This window comes from Carcharhinus amblyrhynchos, chromosome 8, assembly GCF_965287045.1.
Source record: "Carcharhinus amblyrhynchos chromosome 8, sCarAmb.v2.hapA, whole genome shotgun sequence".
In the NCBI taxonomy this organism is placed as follows: domain Eukaryota; kingdom Metazoa; phylum Chordata; class Chondrichthyes; order Carcharhiniformes; family Carcharhinidae; genus Carcharhinus; species Carcharhinus amblyrhynchos.
In genome coordinates, this window is record NC_137331.1 from 60,162,305 (window position 1) to 60,178,864 (window position 16,560).

Below are 16,560 nucleotides of genomic sequence, written 5' to 3' on the forward strand. Positions count from 1 at the left end.
TGCAGCAGGCGACGGTGCAGAGGGACCTCGGGGTCCTTGTGCATGAGTCGCAAAAACCCAGCTTGCAGGTGCAGCAGGTGGTCAGGAAGGCGAATGGGATGCTGGCCTTCATAGCGAGGGGGATTGAATATAAAAGTAGGGAGGTCTTGCTGCAGCTGTATAGGACATTGGTGAGGCCGCAGCTGGAGTACTGTGTGCAGTTTTGGGCGCCGCACCTGCGCAAAGATATTTTGGCCTTGGAGGGAGTGCAGAGGAGGTTTACTAGGCTGATACCGGAGTTGAGGGGGTTGAGCTATGAGGAGAGGCTGAATAAACTAGGCTTGTACTCGTTAGAGTTTAGAAGAATGAGGGGAGATCTCATTGAGACGTATAAGATGATGAATGGGATGGATAGGATAGAGGTGGAGAGACTCTTCCCGCTCAAAAAAGACAGTAGGACTAGGGGGCACAGCCTCAAGATAAAAGGGGGGCGGTTTAGAACGGAGTTGAGGAGGAACTTCTTCACTCAAAGGGTGGTGAATCTCTCGAATTCTCTGCCCGTTGAAGTGGTGGAGGCTGCCTCGCTAAATATTTTTAAGACGCGGGTTGATGGGTTTTTGATAAGAGAGGGGATTAAGGGTTATGGGGAGAGGGCGGGAAAGTGGAACTGAGCAGCGACATATCAGCCATGATCTTATTGAATGGCGGGGCAGGCTCGAAGGGCTAGATGGCCTACTCCTGCTCCTACTTCTTATGTTCTTATGTTTAAGAGAGTCTTTGAATATTTTTAAGTCAGGAGATAGTTAGATTCTTATTAACCAAGGGAGTGAGTGGTTATCAGGGATAGGCAGAAATGTGGAGTTGAGGTTACAATCAGATCAACTACAACATTATTGAATGGTGGAGACCTAAAAGGCCGAGTGTCCTACTCTTAATTCTGATTTTCGTATACAATGGGAGGAATACGAAGATCTTGGTGCACTGCAGGGCCAGAGAGGTTGAATAGATAGGAAAGGGCAATGCAATGAAGGGATTTGAACAGAAGGGTGAACATTTCAAATCTGAGTCTTTTGTAGATCAGAGGCCCAAACAGGCTAATGAGCACAGCAACGATGGGCAAAGGAGACATTATGTGGGGGATTAGAACTTGAGCAGCTGAGTTTTGAACAGCTCATGTTGAGGAAATAAAAGGGTGTAAGATTGACGGGAGAAAATTGGAATTGTTAAGTCTGGAGGCACTTGTACTTTTCTTATCCTGGCAGCTCATTTACATTACTATAAAAGTGCCAGGAATTAGTATTTGTTAGATCACATATATAACTGATATAATAATCGAAACCTCACAGCCATGCACTGCAACTCAAACAGAAATTACTTGGTGCTACATTTCAATGATGCACTTTACAACCTTATTCTTATTTGTCAACTAGATTGTGAGTCCTGCATATTATGTAGCCTACCCTGTGCGAGGGCGAAGGACGTCTCTGACTGGCTTGAAAGCATATTGGAGTGGTAGGGGGAGGATGCAGTTGTTGGGACAAACAATACAGGTAAGACTCAGAAAGAGGACTTGTTTGGGGATTATCAGGCATTAGGAGCTAAATTAAAAATAAACCCTCAAGGGTCATAACCTCTGGATTACTACCTGAGCTACATTCAAATTGGCATAGAGTTGAGAACATTAGGGAAGTAAAAATGTGGCTAAAGGAGTAGTGTGAGAAAGAGGGGTTCCATTTCAAAGAACAAAGAACAACACAGCACGGGAAACAGGCCCTTTGGCCCAACGAGCCCGCGCCGCCATTTCAACATTGTGAGTCCCCTCTCCACCCATGACCCTTGTTTATGCTTATGGCATTCCACATTGGAAACCAGATTGAGGGGAGACTAATTTAGGGACAATTTGTTACACCAATCAGCCTAAGAGCACATCTTTGGGGTGTGGGAGGAAACCGGAGCACCCGGAGAAAACCCACGCAAGCACGGGGAGAATGCGCAAACTCCCGCAGACACTGGCCCACATCCATGTATCTGCACAGCGAACAGTGATAGTCACTGAGCTGTCGTGTTGCCCAGCATCTGGTCCAGTTTAAGCATACACTAATGACATGAAGCACTAGGCTACTCTCGAAACATCCAAGAGCATCCCTCGTACAACCCATCGTGTGTATGCCCCTTGTTGGACAACAAGGCGGACCGAGGCACCTGTGGATTAAAAGAGAAAAACATCAATAACGTGCACATCCTTATGCAAACATTCAAGGGAATCCCCAGAAGCTCAAAAGTAAAACAAGTGAGCCAGAAAATATGTTGGAAGGTCCGTAGGAATCAATTGATTCCCAGGGACGTTCCAAGGCTCCTGAACTTTATTTAAAACAGTCTCCTATATCCCTCCATCTCCATCCTGCTCACGTGCCTAAGTATCTCTTAAACAACTCCAGCGAGCCTGCCTCCACCACCTTGCTTGGCACAGCATTCCATACCCCCACAACCCTGTGTGTGAAAAACCTCCCTCTAACATCCGAATTATACCTCTCTCCCCTCACCCTAAGCACGTGGCCCCTCGTAATGTGTGTTTCTAATCTAGGAAAAAGCTTACCACTGTTTACTCTATCTATACCCTTATAATCTTATATACCTCTATTAGATCTCCCCTCAGTCTCCATCTTTCTAGGGAAAACAGCCCCAATTTGCCCAATCTTTCCTCATAACCCAGTCCTTCCATACCAGGCAGCATCCTGGTAAACCTCCTCTGCACTCTCTCCAGGGTCTCCACATCTCTCCAGTAGTAAGGCGACCAGAACTGGATGCAGTACTCCAAAGGCGGCCTAACCAATGTTCTATACTACTGCAACATTAGACTCCAGCTCTTGTACTCTATACCGCTTCCTATAAAGGCTAACATACCATAAGCTTTCTTCACAACCTTCTCCACCTGTACTGCCACCTTCAAAGACTTGTGCACTTGCACCCCCAGGTCCCTCCGCGTTTCTATACTCTTAATAGGTCTACCCTTTGTCATATAATTCATGCATCACCTGACATTTATCAGGATTAAATTCCATCTGCCATTTATCTGCCCAATATACCAGCCTATCTATATCCTGTTGTATTGCCTGACACTGCTCCTCAGTGTTTGCCAGTCCAGCCATCTTAGTGTCATCTGCAAACTTGCTGATCACACCATGTACTCCGTCTTCCAAGTCATTTATGTATATTACAAATAGAAGAGGTACTGAGCCCTGAGGCACACCACTAGTGACAGACCTCCAGCTAGAAAAAGACCCTTCCACCACTACTCTCTGTCTCCTATTACCAAGCCTGTTATCAATCCATCTAAATACCTGTCCTTGTATTCCATGAGCCTTAACCTTTTCAACCAACCTACCATGAGGGACTTTGTCAAACGCCTTACTGAAATCCATATAGACGACATCAACGGCTCGTCCTTCGTTGACCATTTTTATCACCTCCTCAAAAAATTCTACCAGATTCGTAAGGCTGTTCACGGGACATTGGCATCAATATTGGAAAAGGAGAGATCTGTATTGTTGGGAAGGTCTTCACCTGAACTGATCTGGGACCAGTGATCAAGCAGAAAGGATAAATAGGGTAGTGACAAGGACTTTAAACTAGCAAGTGGGCGGAAGGGTGGGGCGGTGGGAGGGTGAAACTATCGGAAGTATGACAGTTAATGGGGAGCAAAGCAGGTTAGCATGTGGGGAAAAGTTTCAACTACATGGAAAACTATGAAAAAAAGTTAAAAAGGCAGAACGCAGGAGATGTTATTAGTGGAGGCTTTAGGATTCTAGGTTTAAAAACTAGCATTACCTAAATGCTCATAGCATTTGAACAAGATAAATGAGTTGATAATACAAATTATCAATAATGAGTATGATTTAGTGGCCATTAGAGACGTGATTGCAGGATGGTCACGAGTGGAGTTAAACACTCACGGGTATCAGACTATTTGGAAGGACAGACAGGAAGGTAAGGGAGGTGGTGTAGCTTTGATACTTAAGGATTACATCAGGGCACTAGTGAGAGATGATATAGGTTCCATTTGGGTAGAAATTAGAAATACAAGGAGAAAAGGTCATTGATAGGTGTAGTTTATAGGCCGCCAAATAGTATCATGGTGGGGTGAGCAATAAACAAAGAAATAACTGCATGTAAAAATGGTACAACAATTATCATGGGGGATTTTAATCTGCATGTCAATTGGTCGAACCAGGTCAGTCAACGCAGCTTGAGGAAGAGATCGTAGAATGTATCCACGATAGTTTCTTTGAACAGTATGTAATGGAACCTATGAGGGAGCAAGCTATGCTAGATCTGGTCCTGCGTATTGAGTCAGGAATAATTAATGGTCTCACGGTTAGGGGTCCTCTCGGAAGGAGCGATCACAGTATCATCGAGTGTGAGAAGGTAAAATCCAATACTAATGTCTTGTGCTTAAACAAAAAGACTACAATGGGATGAGGGAGGAGTTGGCTAAGGTAAACTAGGAACAAAAATTTTATGATGGGACAATTAAAGAACAGGCGGCAGCATGATGGCACAGTGGTTAGCACTGCTGCCTCACAGCACCAGGGACCTGGGTTCGATTCCCAGCTTGGATCACTGACTGTGTGGAGTTTGCATGTTCTCTCCATGTCTGCGTGAGTTTCCTCTGATTGCTCCGGTTTCCTCCCACAGTCCAAAGATGTGTGGGTTAGGTGAATTGTCCATGTTAAATTGCCCCTTAGTGTTGGGGACTAGCTGAATAAATGCATGGGGCGGTGGGGATGGGTGGGATTATGGTCGGTGCAGAGTTGATGGCCTCCTGCACTGTAGGATTTGATGGATTCTATGAACACTAGAAGCAATTTTTCACAGTGCTTAGCAAAAGTATATACCAGTAATAATGAAGGATTGTAGAAAAAGGAGCTTTGGATATCTAAAGAAATAAAGGATGATATCAAATGGAAAGAAAATGCTTATAAAGTGGCAACTAAAGGATTGGGAAATCTTTAAAGATCAACACAAAGCCATGAAGAAAAGCGTTAAAAGCAAAGATAGATTACGAGAGTAAACTAATTCAGAACATTAAAACAGACAGCAAAAGTTTCTATGAAAAATAGTAGCTAAAATAAACACTTTTTTAAAAAGAGGATGAGACAGGAGATTTAATAACAGGAAAAGAAGAAATGGCCGAGGCATTGAACAGGTATTGTGTGTCAGTCTTCACAGTGGAAGACACAATTAACATGTCAAAAATTGAGGATAAGAAGGCTATGATAGGCGAGGACCTAGAAACGATCATTATCACTAAAGTAGTACTGTTCGGCAAGCTACCGGGGCTAAAAGTAGACAGGTCTCCTGGCCCTGATGGAATGCATCCCAGGATACTAAAAGAGGTGGCAGGGGAAATGAAAATGGAGGGGTTGTGGGGGGGCGGGGGGGTTGTTGTGTGTGTGTGTGTGTGTGTGTGTGTGTGTGTGTGTGTGTGTGTGGAGGTGATGATATTTGGCAGCTTGGAAGACAGCAATGTAATGCAACTGTTTGAAAAAGGAAGTAAACAAAAGGCAGGTAACTATAGGCCAGTTAGCTTAACTTCTGTAGTGGGGAAAATGCTTGAATCTACCATCAAGGTAGAGACACATCTGGACAGATATTGTCTCATTGGGTAGACGCAGCATGGGTTCATGAAAGGCAGGTCATATTTAACTAATTTACTGGAATTCTTTGAGGGCATTACAAGCATGGTGGGCATGGGGAACTGGTGGATGTGCTGTATCTGGATTTCCAGAAGGCATTCAACAAGGTGCCACACAAAGGCTGTTGCATAAGGTAAGGTATACCGCGTTACAGGTAATGTATTAGCATGGATAGAGGATTAGTTAACTAACAGAAAGCAAAGAGTGGGGATAAATGGGTGTTTTTCTGGTTGGCAATAGTGACTAGTGGTATACCATCAGTGTTGGGACTGCAATTGTTTACAATTTACATAGATAATTTGGAGACCAAGTGTAGTGTGTCACAGTTCACAGATGACACTAAAATAAATGGCACAGCAAAGTGTACAGCGGACACTGAACATCTGCAAATGGCAAGTAGTACTGTTCAGCAAGGTAATGGGGCTAAAAGTAGACAGGTCTCCTGGCCCTGATGGAATGCATCCCATGTTACTAAAAGAGGTGGCAGGGGAAATGAAAATGGAGGGGTTGGCGGGAGGAGGGGTGATATTTGGCAACTTGGAAGACAGCAACTGTTTGAAAATAGTTTAAGTCAGTGGGCAAGAGTCTGGCAGATGGAGTACAATGTTGCTAAATGTGAGGTCATCCATTTTGGTAGGAATAACAGCAAAATGGACTATTATTTAACTGGTAAAAAATGGCAGCATGTAGTGATGCAGAGGGACCTGGGTGTCATTGTACATGACTCACGAAAAGTTGGCTTGCAGGTGCAGCAGGTAATTAAGGTGGCAACTGGAATTTTGTCCTTCATTGCTGAAGAGAGGGAGTTTAAAAACAGGAAGGTTAAGTTGCAGCTGTATAAGGTGTGTGTGAGGCCACACCTAGAGTACAGTGTACAGTTTTGGTCTGCTTACCTGGGCACAGGAGTGGGGTGCTGAGGAGTTTCAGTCTGTTGATTCCTGAGTTGGGAAGGTTGATTTATGAAAAAAGATTGAGTAGACTGGGACTATACTCATTGGAATTTAGAAGAATGAGGGAGGATTCTTGTAGAAACAAATAATATTATGAAGGGAACAGATGAAAGCAGGGAGATTGTTTCCACTAGGGGGTGAAACTTGAAAAAACAGAACATAGCCTCAAAATAAGGGGGAGCAGATTTAGGATTAAGTTGAGGAGGAACTTCTTCACTCAAAGAGTTGTGAATCTGTGGAATTCCCTGCCCAGTGAAGCAGTTGAGGCTATCTCATCGAATGTTTTTATGGCAAAGATAGATAGATTTTTGATCAGTAAAAAAAAGAAGGGTTATGGTGAGTGGGCGGGTAAGTGGTGCTGATCTTATTGAATGGCAGAGCAGGCTCAAGGGGCCAGATGGCCTACCCCTCCTCCTTATTCTTATATTCATAAGTTCGTGTTCTTAAAATTTGAGGCACAGGAGAGTTCAGAATTGGGTTAGATATTATAATCTCAGCAACACAAAAACTATTTACAACATATTGCAAGTTCTCAAGCAATGCAAAGGTGACAAAAATACCTCATCTTGGTGAATGACTTCCCCCGATCACAAACAATCCAACCTACGTCAGCCAGGGAAGCAACTGCACCATACTCCGACTCGGCAAAACTTTGAACAGTATCTCCAAAGCCATGGAAAATCTATTTAGAGGGGTTTTAAAAGAAGCTGATTATTCCGTTCTCTCAATGTCAAAGAAATAATTCTGAGTATCCCACTTTAAACCACAGAATAAATGTGCAAGATGATTTGGGACCAGAATTTAATGTTGAGTTCATTTTTGTGCAGTCAAGCTTAAAATATGCATTCGTTTTTAACACTGAATCATTGAAGAATTCTGGAGTTATTAGAGTTAAGATTTTTTGAAAAACTACTATATTCAAACTATTTCTTTTTGGAAAATATCCTTCTCTTGGCAGAATCCTACATACCCCAGATATGGAAAATCAGATGGATACTTTTATGTTAATGTTTGCAAGCAGGAATCTTTTGATTACACCTCAACATAGTAACATAATTGCCCTGTTCATTTTCAAGCTCCAAAATTATGATGTATACCGTTCCATTAGCAAAGATCTTCTAGGAAGTAAAGGCCTGACTGATTATGGGATTTGTGCAATGCTCCATTGTTACCTGATGCTCAAAACACCTAGATTTAGAACAGCTCATCACTAGTAAAATCAATAGTAATCACACATTTGCTGTATTCAAATTAGTCATGCTGTTAAACATAAAAATAATGGCCCAAAGACTTGGCAGTTGCACGATTTACACATTTATTCACCATTGTTGCATCTGTACTGTCCCTTCCGCTTCTGACATCTCATTACACCATAAGAAACAGGAACAGAAGTAGACCATTCAGCCCTTTGAGCCTACTCTGCCATTTAATAAGATCATGGCTGATCTAACACTCACAGTCCACATGATCTAACAGTCCACTTTCCTGCCTTCTCAGTTTCCCCACTGATTAAAAACTTATTGATCTCTGTCTTGAAAATGTTCAAGGATTCAGTCTCCAGATTCTTGGGGTAAAGATTCCAAAGGTTCACCATTCTTTTGAGAGAAGAAATTCTTCGCAAATCAGTCTTAAATGAGCACCGCCTTATTCTGCAATATGTCCTGTGGTTCTACACTCTCCCATGAGCGGAAACATTCTCTCAATGTTTACCCTGTTCACCCCTCTAAGAATCTTATATGTTTCAGTCAAATCATTTCATTCTTCTGAACTCCGAGTACAGACCCTTGTTTAATGCTTCCTCATATGACCATCCCGCCATACCTGGGATCATCCAAGTAAACCTCGTTGGTACTGCCACCAATAAACAGACCAAAGTTGTATTAGTATTCTAAATGTGGTCTCACTGGTACCTTGTACATAGTTGTAGCGACATCTCCTTGTTTTTATTGTCCAGCCCCTTTAAGATAAAAGCCAGCATTTCATTTGCCTTTCCTGTTACCTGCTGCACTTGTATGCAAGCTTCCTGGGTTTCATGAACAAGAATCTCCAAGTTCTTTTGTGCGACAGCTTTCTGCAGTCTTTAGTCATTTAAATAATGATCCATCTTTTCATTCTTCCAAAATGAACAATCTTATTTTCATTTGTCAATTTTCTGCCAACTCACTTAACCTGTCAATGTCTCTGTAAACTATCCACTTTATCTACACACAAGGCCATGTAAGATCAACCTGAAGCCAATTCCCAGATCCATCATCATAACTAGAACCACCTTCCATTTCTGTTTTCAAGAGTACTTGGCAACGTGCAAGTTGTCCAGCAAAGCACTCTTATTGAAATACATAATTTGGCATTTTCCGTTCACAGCAAGTATTAGGGTAACACTATGTCAATTGTTCTATTGCTGTTCAGCTCTTCACTATTACTACTATAACTAAGAAATTACACCATTAGATAAGCATAGATTCGATTTACACCACACTACATCATGTTCTTAACCTTTGCTATACCCACTTTTCTCCATTTCCATTGCTAACACCCTTCACCTTGTCACGGACAAACTTCCCAGTGGACATAATCTACAGGATGGACGGAAAACATTTCAACCTCAGCTAGTTGAAATCCAAGAAGAAAACAACACTGACATTGCTTCGGTATGTGGATAACAGTGCCACTTCTGCTTGCTCAAGAGAACCTCCAACCTTCACAGAAGCATACTGAAGAAATGGTTTCAGCTTCAACCTTAAGAAAACTCAACACTTCACCAACCCACCCCAGGGCAAGATCCGCTCCCTCCCTCCATCAAGGTCAACAGAGAAACCCTTCCAAGAATGCCCTATCAGGGAATTCATCTCTCATCCAAGGCTGACATCAATGCAGAGCTCCAACATCATATCCAATCCACGAGAGCAGCCATTGGATGTCTAAGGGGGAGTCTTTGTCAAATGCAACATCTGTCCCAATACTCAGACCCTCATGTACAAGGCAGTCACCGTCCTAATTTTTATATATAGCTCAGAAACTTGGACTATTTACAGATACTACTTCAAGGTCCTGGAGAAATACCATCAACCCTTTCTGAGACGGATTCTCCGCATCAGAAGGGAAGACCAGCATGCTAACTTCACCATTCTAGAAGGAGCCAAGAGTGCCAGCATTCTGGCCATGATCATCTGAAACCAACTCTACTAGGCTGGCCCCATGTTTTCCATGCCAGAGTCGTGACTGCCAAAGCAAAGCTTCTTTAAGGAAGGTTCCTGAAAAGAGTGACAAAGGAAGCACTTCAAATACACCCTAAACTTATGTCAAGAAATACAACATAAATGTCAACAGTGTCATACAGAAGGGAAATTGTGATTTGACAAATTGAGAGTTGTGAGGATGTAACCAGTTGGATAATTTAAAAAATCCATTCTGCTCACCCACATACCCTCGCATTTATTCTATCTTGCTCTACTGTTTTGATGGCAAGTGGAGAAACTGAAGAACAAACAATTAACTTGGGACTGCTAACAAACAACAGAAAACAATTGACCAGGTGCCAGAGTATGGCAACTCGGAGATTTTCACAGCAACGTCATTGCAATGTTAATGTAGGTCTATTTGTGACACTAAAATAAATTGGATTTCAAAATGGCACTTGATAAGGTGCCTCACAAAAAGTTAATATGCAAAAACTCAGTCAGTCATGTATACCACCATAGATGGTGGTTCATGCCAAAGTTAGGGCTAATATATTAGCATGGATAAAGGATTGGTTAAATGGACAGAAAGCAAAGCATGGAGATAAACGGGTATTTTCAAATTGTGGAGATGCCGGCGTTGAACAGGGGTAAGCACAGTGAGAAATTTCACAACATCAGGTTAAGACTTGATTACCTGTGAAGACTCGCATTCCAACCATTATCTCGTAAATTGAGCTTGTGTCTGTATATGCCCTGTTTGTGAACACAAGTCTTCACTCACCTGATGAAGGAGCAGCACTCCGAAAGCCTGTGCTGCCAAATAAACCTTTTGGACTTTAACCTGGTGTTGTGAGACTTCTTACTGTATTTTCAAATTGGCAGGCTGTGACCCGAGGAGCTCTACAAGGATCAGTGCTGAGGCCTCAGCTATTTATAATCGCCATCAATGACTTAGATGGAGAGACAAGAGGATAATGTATCCAAGCTTGCTGCCGACGTTGCCTCCTGTGTTTACATTGCAGCAAAGAAGCTGCAAAGCGATGTAGACAGGGTACGTGAGTGGGCAACAAGTTGGCAGATGGTATTTAACGTGGGCAACTGTGAATTATTCACTTTGGTTGCAAGAGCAGAAAACCAGATTTTTTTTTAAAAAGAGACATGCAACTTGTAAATGTTGATATTCAGAGACTTGGGTGCACTCATCCATAGAACCCTTAGTGCAGGAAGAGGGTACTGACCCATTTAAAGGGCATCCTACCTAGCCCTCCCTCCTCTGCCCCATCCACATAACTCCACATATTTACCATGGCTAATCCACTTAACCTACACATCTTTGGACACTAATGAGCAATTTTAGCATAGTCAATTCTAATTTGCATATCTTTGGACTGTTGGAGGAAATTGGAGCACCCAGAGGAAACCCACAGATACAGGGAGAATCCATTTTGCATGCAACTCCAAGTCAAGTAACTTGAGAAAACAATCAGACTACTGACCTGCAGCCGGAACACTGCATTGTCCAATAAGAATTTGAACAGAGCTATCAGAAAAAGACAATAAAAGAGGAGAAAAGGCTTGCAAGAGTAGAAAATAGTTAAGAGCCAACATTCAGTGTTTTCTGAAGGCTTTTGTGCCAGGTTATCAATCAACATTGTTTAATAGTAAATATATTAGAACATTTCAAATGAAAGCATTTAGTTTAAGAAACAGAAGGACTGGTGAAAGATGCCAATGCTTAGCATTGCCTTGTAGTGATTGTCGGTATTGACTTCTTGTTACATGGCTGATTCTAGGTGATTAATTTCTACTGTTTGATTCATAGTTAAATCAAAAATCATGCACAAGATTTGTTTTCTTAAATTGCTAAGGGTGTAAATTGCAAGGACATTCTTAATAGTTCACAACTGTTGAAAATTAAGGTGAAGGCATTGAGTACAGCAAGACTGTTCATAGTTGACAATATTTATGTTTTATGAAGCACCTATTGCAACATCTTGATTGTTTCCAAAGGCGACAGTGCCACTGGCATAAGGAGGCATTGATGCCTTAGAATCTTTTCCAAAGGTTCACGAGATCAAGGCATCCTTGGTGTCCCTGCCTCCCTGAAAGTAACTCTCATCTGCCTCCATATCCTCACACTGTGCCTCCCCAGATTGTTCATCAGACCCATCACTGGTCATCCTTCCTGGTCTGAAGAGCTGCCTTGCTTTCCTCAGCCTCCATTTGCCTGTGCTTGCCAGAGCCAGGTTTTGTAGGGTGCAGTGTGCTAAGACTATGAGGGAGACCTGCTCTAGAGAACATTGCAACCTCCCCCATTGATCCAAGCATCTGAAGCACATCTTGAGAAGCTTTTGTGGAGTTAGAACTCCTCTTTCACCTCTGCTTTTGGATGACGGAGTGGGGTCACGCGTCATCTGTCCAAAGGATAGCTCTCATCACCTAAGCACCATCCATCCAATCCTGCAGGAGCCACGAACAGCCTTGACACCTGCAAGTGCTGCAGTAGTAAGCATCATTTGAGTTGCCAGGGTAATGGGCACAAACTCAATCTACTTTTGGCTCATCTAGTGGCACTTTGATGGTCATATGAATGCAATCTATCAAACCCTGGACATGAGGGAGCCTATTAATCACGACAAACCTCTGGCTCTTTCCACCTTGCTGGGATGGTCTGTTCAGTAATAGATAAATGCAAGGACATGTTTAAACATAGCGTCAGTCACGATCTTGACACAGCTGCGTGCAGTTGACAGACACACCATGTAGATCCCCCACTGATCAGTGCAGGAGAACTTACAGGACACTGACCCTCAACTCCATTGGAATGGAGTGTTCACCCAAGCAGTTGGAGGTGATTTCCAGCCCAATCATGTGGCACATTGCTGCTACTGAATCTCTCTATATTTGGAGATAGTTAAAGTGCTGCATTTACACAATATTTATTAAGTAATGGTATCTTCTGTGGACAGTACAACCTTGCCCTCCCTCCTGGGCCTGTGCTTCTCCTCTCTGGAATACTGACCATGTTCACCTGATTTCCCCTCCCTCCTGCGCCCCTCTTACTCTTCAGAGGAGGTCCCATTCACCGAGTATACTATTTCCATGAGATGCAATGCAACAAGACCTGTGCCTTTCAGTTAAGAATGCACCGTGCTATAATCCTCAAGCAAACCTTCTAGGGAAGATGTGGTCCTCAAATGCAGCTAGGCAGACATGAAACACTACAGAAATCAAAAGGAAATCTGGCACAATTCTGAACTAAGACAGCCCAATAAATTAGCAAAAAAACTGAATGTGCTTTGGCTTGGAACGGCTTTTTAATCCCACCTTGTAGACAAATTGATCAGATCATGCTTTCCGCATACCCATTTTGGCCATGTGATTAGTGAAAAATCACATTCAATACGTTTATTAATGACCTTATTTGGCCCTTTAATTGTCAGCGGGCATAGATCCAACTCAAGAGCAAGCCTGCTGACCTTAACATTGCATGTATATGCATTAATATCAGGCTGCACGCCCAACGTCACTTTGCGTAATTTTACGTTTCTCAGGTCAAGCGCAGCCAATCTCAGTGTAAAAATCAGGCCATGGAGAATCAAGCCAGCCACCACTGACTACATTCTGCCGCTATCACAATACAAACATTTTTTAAAAAATTGGCAGCTTTCTCATTCATTTCTACGTCAATGATCAATTCTCTATTTACAATCAGGAGGTAACTAATAAATATTGAATGGCTTGCATTACCTGAAAATGAACTCGTGGACATGGTTTTAGAGGCAGGCTAGAGCCTATTCTCCGAATTATACTACGAGACGAACCATACGGTTTGTTTGACCAAAAGGGCTGCAACTTGGAACAATGTTAAACAATTAGAGAATAGAATGCGAAAAGTTCATTTTCAACTTCAAATAAACGTTTAAATTATTGTCAAATAAATTGTATAGATTCTTTGACTGGTTCAAGATCATATGACTGTCCAAGGACAACAATGTGTTCCATATTTTCTAATACTCAGATCCTTGGTTTGAGTTCAGAACCGTATACAAAAAGTTTATTTATTTATGCAGTCCTAGAAGTGTTGTATTGTACAACAATTGCAATCCCAGAGAAAATGTTGTATTATACAACAATCAAAAGATAAGCATTTAGCTCACTGAATCCATGTTGATTCCAGCATATGCCAACATCATCCTAATCATCCGAATGAGGAATAAAATCATTAAGACTGCATCACAATTTTGCAATCCACATCAATTAGGAGTCTGGAAGTTTTTTGCAGTTCCATCATTTAACTGAAAGAAAGACAGAATATAATCAGACAAGCACAAATGGACAGAGAAATAATTTAAAAACAAAACTATGAGACACATTCCTTACTTTTATGTTTCACCGATAAAACAAATATGTAACAAAGCAATCACACAATATAAACTGAAGACAAAATAAAAGCAAATTATTGTGGATGCTGGAAAATTCAGCAGGTCTCAGACAGTCATTGAGTCAGAGTTTTACAGCACAGAAAAAAGCCTTTTGGCCCATTGTGTCTGTGTTGGCCATCAAAAATAAGTCAATTTTGAACCCAATTTGCAAATTGCTCTGGATCCCATGGGCTCTTGGTTTTTTCATTGCTCTCCAGTGTGGACTTTAAATCTTATTGAAGTGGAGACTACATCAACTGCACTGTCCTCATCTACACACCTTGTCATCGCCTCAAAAAAAAGCAATAAAATTTGTTAGACATGATCTCGCCAAAGTCTTGCTGAGTATCCTTGATTGATGCTTCCCTCTCCAAGCAAATATTAATTACATCCTTCAGTTTTTGTTCCAATAATTTCCTTACCACTGACCATAAGAACAAAAGTTGATCATTTGGCCAATTAATGTCTGATCCACCAATGAGATAATGACTAATATAATAAATCTCAACTCCACTTTATCCCCTTAACTCTTGATTCCCTTACTGATTAAAATTCTATCTATCTCAGCCTTGAACACACTTTACAATCCAGCGTCTACAGCCCTTTGTGGTAAAGAGTTCCACAGATTCACTATCCTCAGAAGAAACTCCTCTCATCTCGGTCTTAAAACACATTGCTCTGTGGTTACGGCCTCTGATCTTAGGCTCTCCCACAAGGGGAAACAACCTCTCAGCATCTTGTGAAGCCCTAGGTCTCAAGAAGGTCACTTCTTATTCTTCTATGTTCGACTTACTGGCCTGTAATTACTTGGTTTTCCCCTCCTTCCCTTCTTGAATACATATGTTGCCCTCTGGCACCTCTCCTGCGGCCAGAATGGATTTGAAAACTAGTGTCAGAGCCTCTGTAATCTCCTCCCTTACCTCACATGCATCCTAAGATATATTGCATCTGGGCCTGGTAATTTATGTACCTTTGAGTCTGTTAGAACCACTAACATCGTCTGCCTCAATGCTAATCTGTCCAGTTATATCCCGCTCTCCGCTTTCTCTACCTACATCACCCTTCGCCTCTGTAAGCACAGCTGCAAAGTACTCATTTTATACATCACCTATAACTTTCGGCTCCATATGCACGTTGCCACTTTGGTCCCTACTCTTTCCCGTTTGTCCTTACTATACTTGTAAAACATCTTGGGATTTATTTTGCCCGCCAGTGTATTTTCATGCATCCTCCAGCAATTTCTGTACCCCTCTAGGGCTTACACTGTTTTGAGCCTCCTGAAGCTGGCATAAGTCTTCCTTTTCCAATAAGTCTTCCAATATCCAATGCTGCATATTCCTTACATCCAACATTCTCTGGACTTGTCAATCCCACCCTTTACATTTACAGGAACATGTCCGCATTGTACTCTCTCTAGTTCCCACTACTCTGAAGTGGATCTTCCTACAAGTAGCTGCTCTCAAGTCTACTCAAATCTTGTCTTATTAAAATCGACCTTTCCCCAATTCAGAAAACCCATTCTGGTCAATCTTTGTTCTTTTCCATAACTATGTTAAATCCTATCAAGTTATGGCCACCATCACCAAAATGTTCCCCCACTGATATTTCTACCACCTGCTCAGCTCCATTCCCTAAAATTAAGTCAAATGCCAACCCTTTTCTTGTAAGGCTTTCAATGTACTGGCTCAAAAAGCTCTCCTGGATGCACTTTTAAGAATTCCACCCCCTCTAAGTCTTCCCACGCTCTGCCTATCCCAATTAATATTAGGGCAATTGAAATTCCCTACTACTATTATCCTATTATTTTTACACTTCCCTAAGATTTGTCTACATATCTGCTCTCTCTCTCCCCCTAACTGCTTGGGAACGTGCAGTACACTCCCAATAATGCGACTGTTCCTGTTTTAAGTTCCAATCATATGGCCTCAATCGAGAAGCCTAAGATATCATTGTTCCTCACTGCACTAATAGACTCCTTGATCAATAATGCAACACCACCTCCTCTTTTACACATCTACCACACTAGTCCTCTTGCATCACTTCCCATTGTACCTCCATACTGTGCCTCACCTCCTTCCAAATTAATTTAACCACCTCCCATCCAATTCTTCGGCCACACATCCATCGGCTCTAAACCCCTATTTCTATACTCACTAGTATGTAACACCCGGTGTAATCCACAGATTAAAATATTTGAGGGGTCCTGCTTTTCAATCTGCTACCTAGCTTCCAAGATTCTTGCTGTAGGGTTTCATCATATATCTGATGTGTGAGAAACTGAGTTAGCGTTTCAGATCGATATTCAAAGATCTAAAGTCAAATGGATTTG

The 16,560-nt window shown here is 42.0% G+C and overlaps 1 protein-coding gene across 5 annotated transcripts in view; it reads right to left on the reverse strand.

The window, feature by feature from the left end:
* Window positions 1-16,560, reverse strand: part of mtfr1 (mitochondrial fission regulator 1) — a 42,846-nt gene that overhangs the window by 23,823 nt on the left and 2,463 nt on the right. For 2 of the 5 annotated variants that reach the window (XM_080194164.1, XM_080194163.1), the window contains exons 2-4: window positions 13,968-14,105; window positions 13,558-13,662; window positions 7,186-7,307 (exon numbers count right to left, since the gene is read on the reverse strand). In XM_080194164.1, coding sequence (XP_080050290.1) covers window positions 7,186-7,307; window positions 13,558-13,662; window positions 13,968-14,033 — 293 coding nt within the window. In that variant the 5' untranslated portion in view covers window positions 14,034-14,105. Of the gene's footprint in view, window positions 1-7,185; window positions 7,308-11,303; window positions 11,348-13,557; window positions 13,663-13,967; window positions 14,106-16,560 lie in introns of those variants that run through there. The other 3 variants (XM_080194166.1, XM_080194165.1, XM_080194167.1) reach the window with 3 other exon arrangements.